The 12,761-nt window shown below is 36.9% G+C and overlaps 1 protein-coding gene across 1 annotated transcript; it reads right to left on the reverse strand.

Annotated features, from left to right (window-relative positions):
- Positions 1–1,927: 1,927 nt before the first annotated feature.
- Positions 1,928–9,110, reverse strand: LOC139738998 (low-density lipoprotein receptor-related protein 2-like). The gene is made up of 5 exons (XM_071649614.1): positions 8,849–9,110; positions 7,404–7,634; positions 4,612–4,771; positions 3,123–3,241; positions 1,928–2,241 (listed from the first exon to the last, which is right to left on the reverse strand). The coding sequence occupies exons 1-5, from the start codon at positions 9,108–9,110 to the stop codon at positions 1,928–1,930; spliced, it is 1,086 nt and encodes a 361-aa protein (XP_071505715.1).
- Between the last annotated feature and the right edge of the window lie 3,651 nt (positions 9,111–12,761).

Here is a 12,761-nt window from a genome sequence, read left to right on the forward strand (position 1 = left end):
TATTTCTAGAAAAACTCACTGTTATACTATGGCTATTCCAACCAACACATTTTTTTTTTTTTTCTGGAGTAACGGAGTAGTCCTCCTCAGGTGTTCCTGTATCGTACCGTATATACCATTGTTTCTTTTGAAGGTGTTCCTTTTGAACTTTTATAATGCAACAGAATGAATTTGATTTTGTAATGTATTTTGTAAACACGATATTATCTTCTCTTCTTTCGATATAATCTGCGTTCTCTTGAGGCATCGATCTTTTTTTTTTTTTACTGCGTATTCTATACATGGTCTCATGGTGTAGATATTCCGTTCCGCTGGAACGCAGGTAGACACTGTATCACTTTCGAAGACGCTTATACGCAACACTCGGCTAAGTTTAGTGGGTTTTGGCCATTGGTGTATGCATCAATATAATGTAGGGTTTCTCTCTCTCTCTTCCTCTTCTCTCTATTTTCTGCTCCCCGTTTTTTTTTTTTTTTTTGTCTATTCTCGATTTCCCCAGTTTCCCGTACTCTTTGTAGTTGTAAGCTTTTTACCCCCATCATTTCCCCCTTTTCCTCAGAGGTACCCCCATGATACAAGCATAGTCTTTTGAGTGGGTACCTCCATTTTTTTTTTCAGAATGTATAGATACGATTGTATGTTTCTATTTTGTATTGATCATGTAGACATGAACATGTTTTTATCCCTGTCTGACTATGTGTATTCTCATTCGCATGCCAGATTTATCATATTTCTTTGTAAATTCTGTTTATAAAAAGTGAAAATAAAGTTTGAATTTGAATTTCAATTTGAATTGTCTATTCTCTTGTTCGTTTATGTCGGCTCTTCTATATTCTTACCGACATAATTATGTACACAATTCTTAGCAATAAATATCCAATCTAATTCATATTTTATCATTACTCTTATACCATGGAATTCAGTTTGCTTGCGTCCACAATGACACAAGCTGTAGTTTCATTGTTTCACCTTCCCAATCTAATTTCATGTCAGTTGATGTTGGTTTGTTGGATTTTGTTCTATATCGGTTTGTAGCTTCGTTAATTCTTTATTACCTGTTCTATTCACTTTCTGAGGGTCCCAATCGTACAAGCTTTGCTTTTAGTGGGATCCGTCATTTCCATTCCCATTCTTAATTACCTTTCTACTATATTCATATTGTGTGAATGATATGAAAATACAAATGTGTTTTCTGCAGATTTTACTTATTTCTTACATGTGCTTTGTCATTTTTTTTTTAAATTTACGTCTACGCAATTATCACGAATATGTTCTGGGTAGACATTGTGCATAATTTCTCTTTTTATTTGATGGAAATGAAAATGAATTTTAATCATGAATCTTGAAAAATGCTACGCCTTCAGACCTATTGAATGACATAACCCCCATCCCCACCCCCACTCCCCCCTCCCCCACCCCAACTCGCCATCCTGTCACGGTTTCTTCTGCAGTTGCTTCCCTGTTACGATCGCTTGACTGCTAAATTCAATGATTATTGCCAACTTGAATGCTCATGTGCATATTTGAATATTTCGAAAAGACACTCCCTTTGACGATATTGAACCCTCTCGACGAGTATTCTAATTTGAATGACGTAAATGCTGAATTGATTAACCGAAGTGCGAAAAATGAATAATCGTGAAACAAAGGTCAATGACATGACATGGCGCTGTCTTTTTTTTTTTTGCGCAAATTTGAATGACACGAATATCATTCTGAATGACAAAGGTACGAAGAAGACTGCAAAAGTCTATAAAAGAATTACATTACTTGCATACAGTTAGCATGTCATGTCAAAACAAATGCATCGTAAGAAAAGCAGTTTAGTGTTGCAAAAGGTTGATTTTTTTTTTCTCGTATGAATAGCTCAAAAGAGAGAAAATGAGAGATGCACTGTACGTAATTGTTTAGGTTTTTCGGCCTTGAATTACGGCCTTACAAGGTATAGGTGCATAGCACGTGATTGGGCGGAAACTGGCTGCTCAGAAATAATTGAATGCTGCATCGTTACGTCGTCGAGATTAGATCCGGGAATTATTTTTGAAGCGCCAAAAATATCTCGATCCATCCAGTAGAGGGAGCCCTCGAAGAACTGTGCGTCGTAAAGTTTCTCCCACTTGGTAAATGGTGGAGGTGTAACCTCCACTTGTATCATTTCGGCCAAGGAGAAGATGTTGAAGACTAAAGTGTCCGGTGTTCTTTCGGGTGTATAATTGCATGACACGTAGAACAGCCATTGTCCTGAAGGAACACAATGGACGAGAGAGAAAGGGGGGACGTGGAGTGAGAGAAAGGAACACTCAGTCAATTATGACATCAAGATTTTTTTTATTCCCTTTGATTTAACAATAAATGGGGGGGGGGGCGGTGCACCCCTGCTTAGATCAGCCACTGGTATCAACATTAGATTTGAAGTTTAGCACATGTTACCGCTGTAATAATTATGTAGATGCGCAATGTTTATCTTGTCGAACAATGAGTTTCAATTTTCGCAGCTTTTTTTTTTTTTTTTTTTTTTTACTCCAGACCATTACAATCTGTAAATGAGCAGTACACTTCTGTTGTCAGTGTTTAACAGTGCATTGCCTCGGGTAGGTTTCCACTAGCAATCACATGCGCCAAAATTAAGTTCAGTCAATGAGTAAGATGTGCACAAATCTCTGGACAGGTAATGACTGTGGCACGCAGCGGGTTAATGATAATAAGGTACAAAAATCAAATAGAATCCCATCATTCCCATTCTGCGGTCCTTCACTTATCAGCCATAGATTAACTCTGAACGGTACGTGACGGAATCGTGGTTAGGTGAAAAAGTGAGAGATTGATTACGCTGCTGCAGAATCAAGTGGTATGGTTAATCAACGGGGTAATCTTGAATTCAATTTAGCTGTTTTGGATTACACTCTCCACATTTCTGAAGTAGCAGGCAAACATCACTTGAAATTTATATCACTTTGAGGCCATGGTCTGCCTGTCTTCTTGGACCTGCCAATACTCTTTCTACCTAATAACCTATCACACGTTATTTGAATTACCGTTAATACCACTCGGACTTATTATTATGTCATGCTAGTTGTATATTCAAGGACATTTTTACTATACTCCTTTAACCTGTCTCGCACCTGTTGCGTCAATGGTCAATGCGTCACAGCATTGAGATGCCTTGACCACGAGGTTGTGTTCTTCATCTCTTAGCAAACTCTTCTTGAAGATACCCTCAGCAGTGCTCCAGTAAAGATACCTTACACAGCAGAGATGAATACAACTGCTCTCGTTACATTGAAAGTATGGACAAAATACATACTATGAGATGATGAAGATAATGATGATGACTTTAAAAAGACTTTACCCAATTGAATCATACATGGATTCATTGAATCCAGAACTTATCAAGAGAAAGAACATCGGGGACCGTTGAGGAAAATCAGTCCGCTTGTTGAAAGTTATGCATTTTGTACAATTTGGGTTCAATACCTGATAGCGTTGGTGATAATTTGACTGTAAGAGTTCGTGCTGTCACCTTCCTAAAATTTGATTTAGACAAACATAATTATCATGTTGATATAGATTATATATATTTGTGTGAGTGGGTGAGTGTTTTTATACGTAATACACATCCAACATCCCACCTATTACATATAAACACATAGGGCCTACACATACACACACACACATATAATATATACACATAATTATATATATATATATATATATGTGTGTGTGTGTGTGTGTGTGTGTGTGTGTGTGTGTGTGTGTGTGTGTGTGAAGGTTATACTTCGTAATTTGGAAGGGACTTTAGTCCGCACTTTTTTTTCTCCGTTTTTGGGATAAACGAAATTTCGAACCTTCAAGTCTTCAAAGCTACCCCAAGGCTACCCTGCGTTTTGTGGCCCTTTAAGACGGGGCTTAACTGAAAGCATAAACAACAATGCGAGTTTCCATCCAATATCTATCTTATATTAAGAAAATTGATAACATGAACACATTAAGTTATGGCCAGTCCAGAGAAAGTTGCAGTCCAGTGTTTTTGCTAAATCATCAAATACTTTAGCTTTGTTTGGCAGGTATTGTCATTCACAGAACTTTGGATTGGCAGGTTTTCTTTTGGCTACGTATCCAATAAGTAATAATGGTGATGATGCTGATGCGATGCTGATGATGATCATAATATAATAAAAAAATAATAATGATAATTATGATGATAATAATAGTGATGATAATAATATGAAAATTGATAATAATAATAATAATAATAATAATAATAATAATAATAACAATAATCAATATTCATTCAACGCCTTTTCTATACAGACGTACGTAAAATTGGAGGAAAATATTGGGAAAATTGATAGATTTAATGAATGACACGCATTTAGAGATTCATATGGCATCGTATGTGATTGCATATCCATTTGGTTGTTCACGATCACAACATGCGGAATAGGAATAGACATTGCATATTTCATGTCTGTCTTTTTTATATTTCAGTATAAGAGGTCTACTATTTGCACAATGTTTCCATTAGTCAGTATTCTGTCAAATGAAATTAGAATGTCACTTTAAACGCTTCAGTCTGTCATCTCTAAGCTTCTTCGAAATAACCCGACTTACCGTCCAATCTCATCCACTACCAACGCACGGGGATAACTTATTCCAGATACAATTATCTTCTGCGTGAAATGAATTTCATTCAAAGAAGTGATGGTGTTGTTCTTACGAGATGAGAAGTAAATAGTAGAGGAGGTCTTGTCAATGGTAATCCAGTCAAGTTCTGCAATGATAAAGATAAGACTAAACACAATAAACAGCGCAATTAAGATATAAGACTGTGAATCTCTACAAATCGACAACATTGATCGAGGCTATGTGTTTATGATATAATATTACCCTTCGAACATGCGACACTGCATCATTTATCAAGAAAACGTCACCAGACGTGGATTTTTAGGTAAGGGTAGATTCTAAAAGAGCAGACTCTTAGCTTTAAAATGATGTATCACTCGATACAACTGGACCTTCCTAACCTGTCTGAATAATTGCATTGATTAGAAAGAAAGTACTGCACACTCTGATACCATAATACTAAGAAAACCAGCTTTGTATTTCTAGGGTGTATTTAACTCTTTTGGCCCGAATTCACCTAGGTGGTTTCAACTCAAACCATGGTTTAAACAATGGACAAAAACCATGGAGTGCCAAGTGCCGCATGGAATATTTCGTTACGAAATCAGTCATTTCGTCGACGAAATGATTAATATTTTGCAACAAAATGACAATATTTTGTAACAAAATGAACGAAACAGTCATTTTCTCGACGAAATGACCAATTTCATAACGAAATATTCCACGCAACACTTGGCTCTCCATGGTTTTTGTCCATGGTTTAACCATGGTTTCATTGTGCCACCTTCGTGAATTCGGGCCTTTATGTGCCACGTTCGCACGTCCGACTCAGGCGACGGCGTGCCAACTTCGCATATTCTGCTCAACCCACAACCCCCCCCCCCCCTCAAACCGATCGACAAATCGCCAAAATGCCGCATTACAACTGAACTTTTTCTCGCGCTTCCGTTCGTCTCACATAATAGCTTGCACCTTATGTGGTGATTGACTATCAAGCGATGTTCCCTAGTAGCTTTGCATGTAATTTTCAGTTTCCGTCACTATTTTGTGTCCAAAAGTCATACCTTCACAGTATTGTAGCTACTGGTCATTTCAAAGAAAAATAGTCATCGATTTGACTAACAATTTTCATCAAAGCGAAGCTTAGCATTTTCACTGCAACTTCGCCAACTACATGTCCGCCTCAACAGAAATCTATAAAAGTTACATAAATTTGAAAAGCAGAAGATGTTTTCAAAGCATGGCTACATTGGTGTCTTAGAATAATGTGACACACGGGGAGTTTCTGCCATGGCACATGAACAGTTAAGTGCTGAATCTCACCAATAGTAGCTACAAAGAACATTATTAACCCAATATTGTATTCTCTCATTAAACATGTTTTACTCATGACAGACGTTAATTAAGAGCAGACGTAGTACTATCCTTTCAAAAGTTATCGGAGTTGAGAGCGAACGATGCATAAAGGTTCTGTTTTTAATGTAAAGGGGCCTTTAAAACATTCCTAATCGCACTATTAAAAAAAAAAAAAATTATGTAAAAATTCCTGAAATGCATTTCCAAGTTTTATGAACCAAAACTGTCGAATTCTATTGCTAAGGAATTCTCTTGCATAAAATAAACCATAAAAAAGTTAAGATTGACTAGTTTCAGTAATTTTACCTATTTTCAAGTCCAAACGCAAAATCAGGGCATGCGACTTTTTGTTGGAATAATGAGGCATGTATGATTATTTGCACCCATCTTGTTATAATATTTTTGTTGTAGTAGTCATAAACACTTTTACAGATATACAAAGAGGCACATCACATTGCATTAAAAAAATCATTTGATCTAAGTCAAACGCTTTGGAATAAATGAAACAAACAGACCTTTCATAATAGATAAGGTTTTGATTTAAAAAAAAGAAAATCGGGCGAATATGGTTAAATGGAATAAACAGTGTTCTGCGTGCATCTAAGGGGTACACGAAGCAGAAACTTAACTTGAAGGTAGCATTCTTAGCAAGAAATAACAAGACTTTTTATTGAAAGAAAACAAAACACATAAGATAAATATATACAAAGATAATGAAATACATACACAAGATATGATGAAAGTTGGGTAAATTTTGACATCGTGACATAGAAAAGCAGAGACTTCTCAAAATCAAAATGAATCTACACTCAGAAAAGAAAAAGAATCAAAGTAAACATTTTTTTCGAGTTCATAATTTTCAAGATAAGATTTTAAGATAATTCAATTGGCTATCAACCTAGTAGGTCAATATAAAGTGAAACATTATGCATGAGTAAACACATTTGTTTTTGTCCTCCGAAGCACAAAAGTAAGAATTGCAAAAATTTACATTATTGTTTTTTTTTTTAATTTGCATTTTTTTAAAGATAACAATGATAACAAAAGACCAGTTTAACACAATGAGATATATGAATGAATAATAAAAATACGTTTTCGTTCTCTTTATCTCTCTATAACCTCAAACAAAATGCAAGTGGGAAACTTTAAGAGGGAAAATAAGATTTTTCTGCCAACTCAAACTTCAAATGACATATGCAGTAAGAACACAAAGCCGATCAAATGAACAGATTATCTTTATTTCTTTCATTCAATTTAATAATTTAAGAACCAAATATAATTAACAATTTTCCTAATTTGAGAAATCAGTTCACAATCCTATAATTTTTGTTAATGTTGTTTTTTCTCTCATTATATTTGAATTTGGATTTGATTGAAAATGTCCTAAAATCTTTAATCTGGTTTTTGAAATTGTTGTTTCATACTTTTATTTTTACTCAAGAAAATACGTTCGGTGTCGTTGTTACAGAAACTGGCTCGCCATATTCCATGATTGGGAGAGTCCACTCCTGTCCAGTAAATCTTTTCCTGTCGAATGTTGGCCGTGATGTCAAACGGCTTAGGTCCGTCTTTCAAATCGCGGAAGACGCTCGTCGTTGACGAATTCATCTTCCAGATCATATTTCCAGAAAAGTCTGCGATGAATACTAAAACACCTGTTGAAAAATAGAGAGGGAATAAGAGGGAAAATGTCCGGAAGCTTGATGTTATTTTATCATCATGATAAAGATGAATTAATGGAATACATGAACGTGAGAAACGCATTATGCGGAAGCAGAAGAGTACAAACCAGCAAAAAAACAAAACAAAACAAAAAAACAAAACAAAAACAAAACAAAAATAAAAACAAAAAAGGGAGGGTTAAGTGTTTTGCCTTATTTTGCAGACGAAATCAAAATCTAAATATCTCAAGAAGTCTTTGCCTGCCTTGGTAATACAAGCAAGTTTACTTGTCGATTTTCAACATGCCTAATTTACGTCCACCACTATTGTTACGTCATAATTACAGAGATCGCGCTATGTATAGCTAAAAAGAATTGCATGGCAACAAGTCTATCCCGTCGATCTGTCATTGTGCATTGGCTGATAGGGATATGATAATTGTTGCCAACAATCTTACTTCAAAAGTTACGAAGAGGCGAAGAATAACAGTCCAACAATAACTTATGTCGAAACCTTATTTCTGAGATTCATATCGGATAAAAAGGGGACCCACTGCGGATACAGGGGCGTCATCAATTAACCAAAGTCTCTTGGGATATCTTAAATTCAAATGTTCTTATCAAATAGAATATAAAACTTCCCCTACAAAGAGCTTTCTTCTGTAAAAATATAAGTTAATAAACTTGGTATCGATCAAACTCTTATATTTTGTAGTGCAATCCTTCATGATTAGAAATCGTTCAGTGAAGAACTATTTTCAGTCCCCCTTTCCCGAGTAGGCAAAGTAAATCATGAAAGCTTGAAACCATTTCTACTTTCCTTCTGTAAACCGAATCCTGAGTTATTATTATTATCACTTTTTTTTGGGGGGGGGGGGACGGTTAGACCAACATATTTAGCACTTCTAGTATATTGTTCAATGAGAATAGGGGCAGCGACTGTTAGTGTTGTATTGCTACAGAAATTACGCAGAATCGTGAATGTGTTACTTATTGATCCTATCGCCTTTCGAAGTTTGATCGACATATAATGTGTTCAACTACTGCACGGAACAAAAATAACCCATTGTCTGTGTTAGGGAAAACTTGACTGATGGTCCCATTCATACGTTGTCGACTCAAAGATTATAAGATAGTGAAAAGGATAGTGATCATCGAATTTATTACCTAACCCCCGAATATCGACTGTTGAACATTGAATGTTATACCTGCTAATGGGTCTGACGTAGTCGACGACATTATCGATGTTGTATCATCGATTGATTCCGATATCAAGTCATAAAGTGCCCCCTCCTCCGTGGTGGCCTCACTCGTAGCCGGGCTTGTCGGAGAGGAATACATGGATGTTGCCTCCTCCATATCCATGGTGTCGGTATCGGTATCGATATGCCCGATAGTATCATCGATCATTGGTGATGTAGTCTCGATCGCAGCCACGCTCGTTGGTGATGCAGTCTCGATCGCATCCATGTTCGTTGGTGATGTAGTCTCGATCGCAGCCACGTTTGATTTGGAGGTGGTCTCCAAAGGATCTTTGTTCTTTTCCACACTCGTCGCGAAGGTAGCCTTGGGTCTGTCTACACTTGTTGGCAGAGATACCGGCCCAAGCTCTTTTCGTTTTCAAGAAAAAAAAAATGAAAGAAACTTCTTACCTACGGGCAAAAAGTGCCCATTGTTCAATGAATATGTTCAGACGGCAAACGTTAACCTCGAGGTTAGCTATCTTTGAAGATAAGCTTGAAGTTAAGCACCGTGAAGACGCACTAGCTGTCTTGAAGTTGATAGCTATCCAAGAGATATCTCAGGGTTAGTGCTGTATTAACGAGCTGTGTGTGTGTGTGGGGGGGGGGGGGGGGGGGGGTCCCACTCGTAGTTAAGCATCATTTGGACAGAACCTGTTAGAAGGAACTTGCAGAATAAACGTATAGTTACGGGGGGAAGGGCAGCGAGCCTTTCCTCGAGGAAAGCTATGCCTTCGAGGATAGCCTAAGCTTCGTCGTGTGAACGCGCGTCGTAGTAAGGGGGTCAGAGCTTATCCTCGAACATAGCTATTCTTGAGGTTAAGGGTCACCGCCTGAACGCAACTTAAGAGTATTCACATAATTTCCAACTCATGACAAGGCAAGCTGACACTTCATTTCTTCTCTCCCATTGTATGATATCGTGTGACATAATCATAATCTCATTCCTTGAACTTTTTTTCTTTGTCTACTCTGAGCACACAAATATACATTTCCTCACGACTTTCTATTCTAAATCAAGAGCAGAGGTGACTCCAAAATAGGATATCAGGTATCTTTTCGCGACGGTAACGTCCAGAGGAAAAAAAAAAAGAAATATTCTGAGCAAGCGCAAAATTCCTTACCAAAAGGTATCTATTTGTTGCTCACGCCGTCTTGAGTTTTTACTATGCGTCCTGGACTATTTTTACGTCAGCTCAATTCACGACGCAGATACCTATTTGATGCACTGATCACAGGGGGCGCCATTTTATTTTCTATGGGTTGCATTCTCGCCTGGTTTAAAGCTGCTTTTCAACACGATGCAGGGAGTGAGGAGATCGTCCCTGATATCGTTGTCTCAAACGTCCGCCTCGCAAATCTGAAGCTCCCTATTATTCAATGAAAGGCGCAGCCTCGGAGTGAGTATTGGTCGTACTAGCAATGAGGCCAGTAATTTTGACCAGAAACTCAACCTTAGGCGGAATATAACTTGTTTTATATATTTTGGGAAGGAGAAACAAAATAAACGAAAACAGGGAGCTGGTGTCCGGCTGTCGGCCACAATATAATCAGATATAATCACGTGAAGCTCTTTCAACTAATAAAGGATAATCATTACATACAAAGAGTATAATAAAATAATTATCTGACTCTCCTTCCACAAAACCAACAAAAAGTCGCAAGACGTGGATTTTAATATAATTGCAAATTCAGAAAAAAAAACTGACTGAAAGCTTTGAAATCATGACTAAATTTAAGCAAAAGAACTTTAGTATAACCTATATGAAAAGGGAAAAGGAAGTAAAATCACTTGAAAAGTGTTTCCTCATAAACATAATGTGGCTTTGTAGTTTTTCTGTCTATTCGAGGACTTAATCTCACTATCAAAAGCTGCGCTATGTACTATGAATGGGACAAAGACCCCCCCCCCCAAAAAAAAAAGAAAACGGTTTAAAACTCCATTGTCATTACAATGAAGGGATTATCAAATGTACCTATAATCTATCGGGACATTGAATTCACGACAGCTGATAACCTTCAGAGCAGTAACGTCATCCTATCAAAGGTTATTAGAATTGAAAATGAAGAGCGTGTAAATGGTTTTAAGAAATGAAAAATGGGCCTCTAAGACACACCCAATAAGAATATTCATTCTTTACAAAAAGTGTTGGAAGAAAAGATCTAAAACCATAATTTTCCATTCTTTTTATTGTTTTCCCCCAAATTTTGGAATGATACAGAAGAGGAATTACTCTTCAGATACGTGACTACGGTGACCGGGTTCACCTATTTCTAGCCCTCATGTGAAATCGGGTTTCGCGTTTGTTTGTTTGTTTTTTGTTTGTTTGTTTGTTTGTTTGTTTGTTTTTTGGGGGGGTATTTTGCTTTTCTTTTTTTTTTCTTTTTCGGGTTTTGTGATCACACATTGCACTGCAACACATGTACTATACTCCCTATTTTTGCCATTGGTCGTGTAGTCAATTTGGACAAATTTGATTGCAAAAGGAAATAATAATGCTGAACTCAACAATAGGGGTATTTGTAATATATAACCTGCAGATAAACTAAATATCTTACAAGCTTCAGTGGTGTCATGGAGAGTAAAAGCTCCTAACTATATTGAGAAAGCATGATTATATTTCAAAGCTAATGAATGTTTGATGGAATCAGCTATTCTCATCCCGGAGGTAAAGTGCCTTTCCTGCCATTCTCTCCGATTGAGCGATGCCATGTTACAATACTGTAATCACTTTCGCTCATAGGGGCTTGTAAAATTAACGACTTTGATAAAATGATCTCACCGTTCTTTGATATTGGTCGACATACAATATGTTCATCTACTCCCGGGATTGCAAATGGCATCACTTCTCTTACAGGGAAAAGTTCGATGACTGTCCCATTCTTCAACCGGATTGGACGGCAAGGATTCGCCTCTATCTGCAGCTCAATTGCCGTAAAATTCCTAGACAGGGGTGTCGTCTGCCGGAAGCATGACAGTTTTCCCGCCAATGCTGAAGGGTTTCGGAGGGATAGAGGCGCGCAGGACAGGAATCAAGATTAGGAGAAGAACATCGACAATGAGGAGCATGGAGGAGGAGAGAGAAAAAGGGATAGAAAAGATATTTTGAAGGAAGATGAGGAAAAAAATGAAGACCAAGAAATACGATAGAATGAGCAAGAAGGGGAGATCAGGAATAAAAGGAATGTGAATGAAAACAGAACAATACAAAAAAAAGAAAGTAAAAAGAAAAAAAATGAGGATAGGCATATTAGGAGGACAAGGGAAGAGAATAACAACAGGAATGCAAGAAGAACAGAAAACATGAGTAATGACGTGAACACGAGAGGTAAGAAGAAGAAGAAGAAAGAGGTAAGAATATAATATTGAGTAGATACACGAAGGAACGCAATTGCAGTATTGGGAGTAGAAAGAAGGAGGAGGTCAGTTGGGATATAAAGAACAGAAATGAAAGGTGAAAAGAGAAAAATAAGATCAAAGTGATGTTAGATGAAAGACAAGGTTCAATTGAATTAAGAATGCAAATTTCAATCACGCATGTATAGATAGAGTGGCAAAAAACAACAACAAAGAGTATGGAAAAAACAGAAGATGAAAGGAAGGTTTGTGTAATACAAAGGTTAAAGGAAAACACGCCATGTATAGAAACAAAAGTTCAGTCTTGAAATCGTTATGTTATTTATTAATTATTGGGTTTAGATAGTTTGATTGGCATATATCGCCCATAGTTTGCACACACTTAAAAAAACAAAACAAAAAACAAAAACCCCTGAGATTGGTGAAACATTTTCTTCATTTCTGACTGGCATTGCTGTCGTTTTAACTTCACGAACAAACTGCAATGATAAAAATCAAATTCTAGATATTTGCAACTTAAGC

The sequence above is a fragment of the Diadema antillarum genome, unplaced genomic scaffold, assembly GCF_040938485.1.
Source record: "Diadema antillarum isolate AM-2024a unplaced genomic scaffold, OU_Dant_1.0 seq00000778_RagTag, whole genome shotgun sequence".
In the NCBI taxonomy this organism is placed as follows: Eukaryota; Metazoa; Echinodermata; class Echinoidea; order Diadematoida; family Diadematidae; genus Diadema; species Diadema antillarum.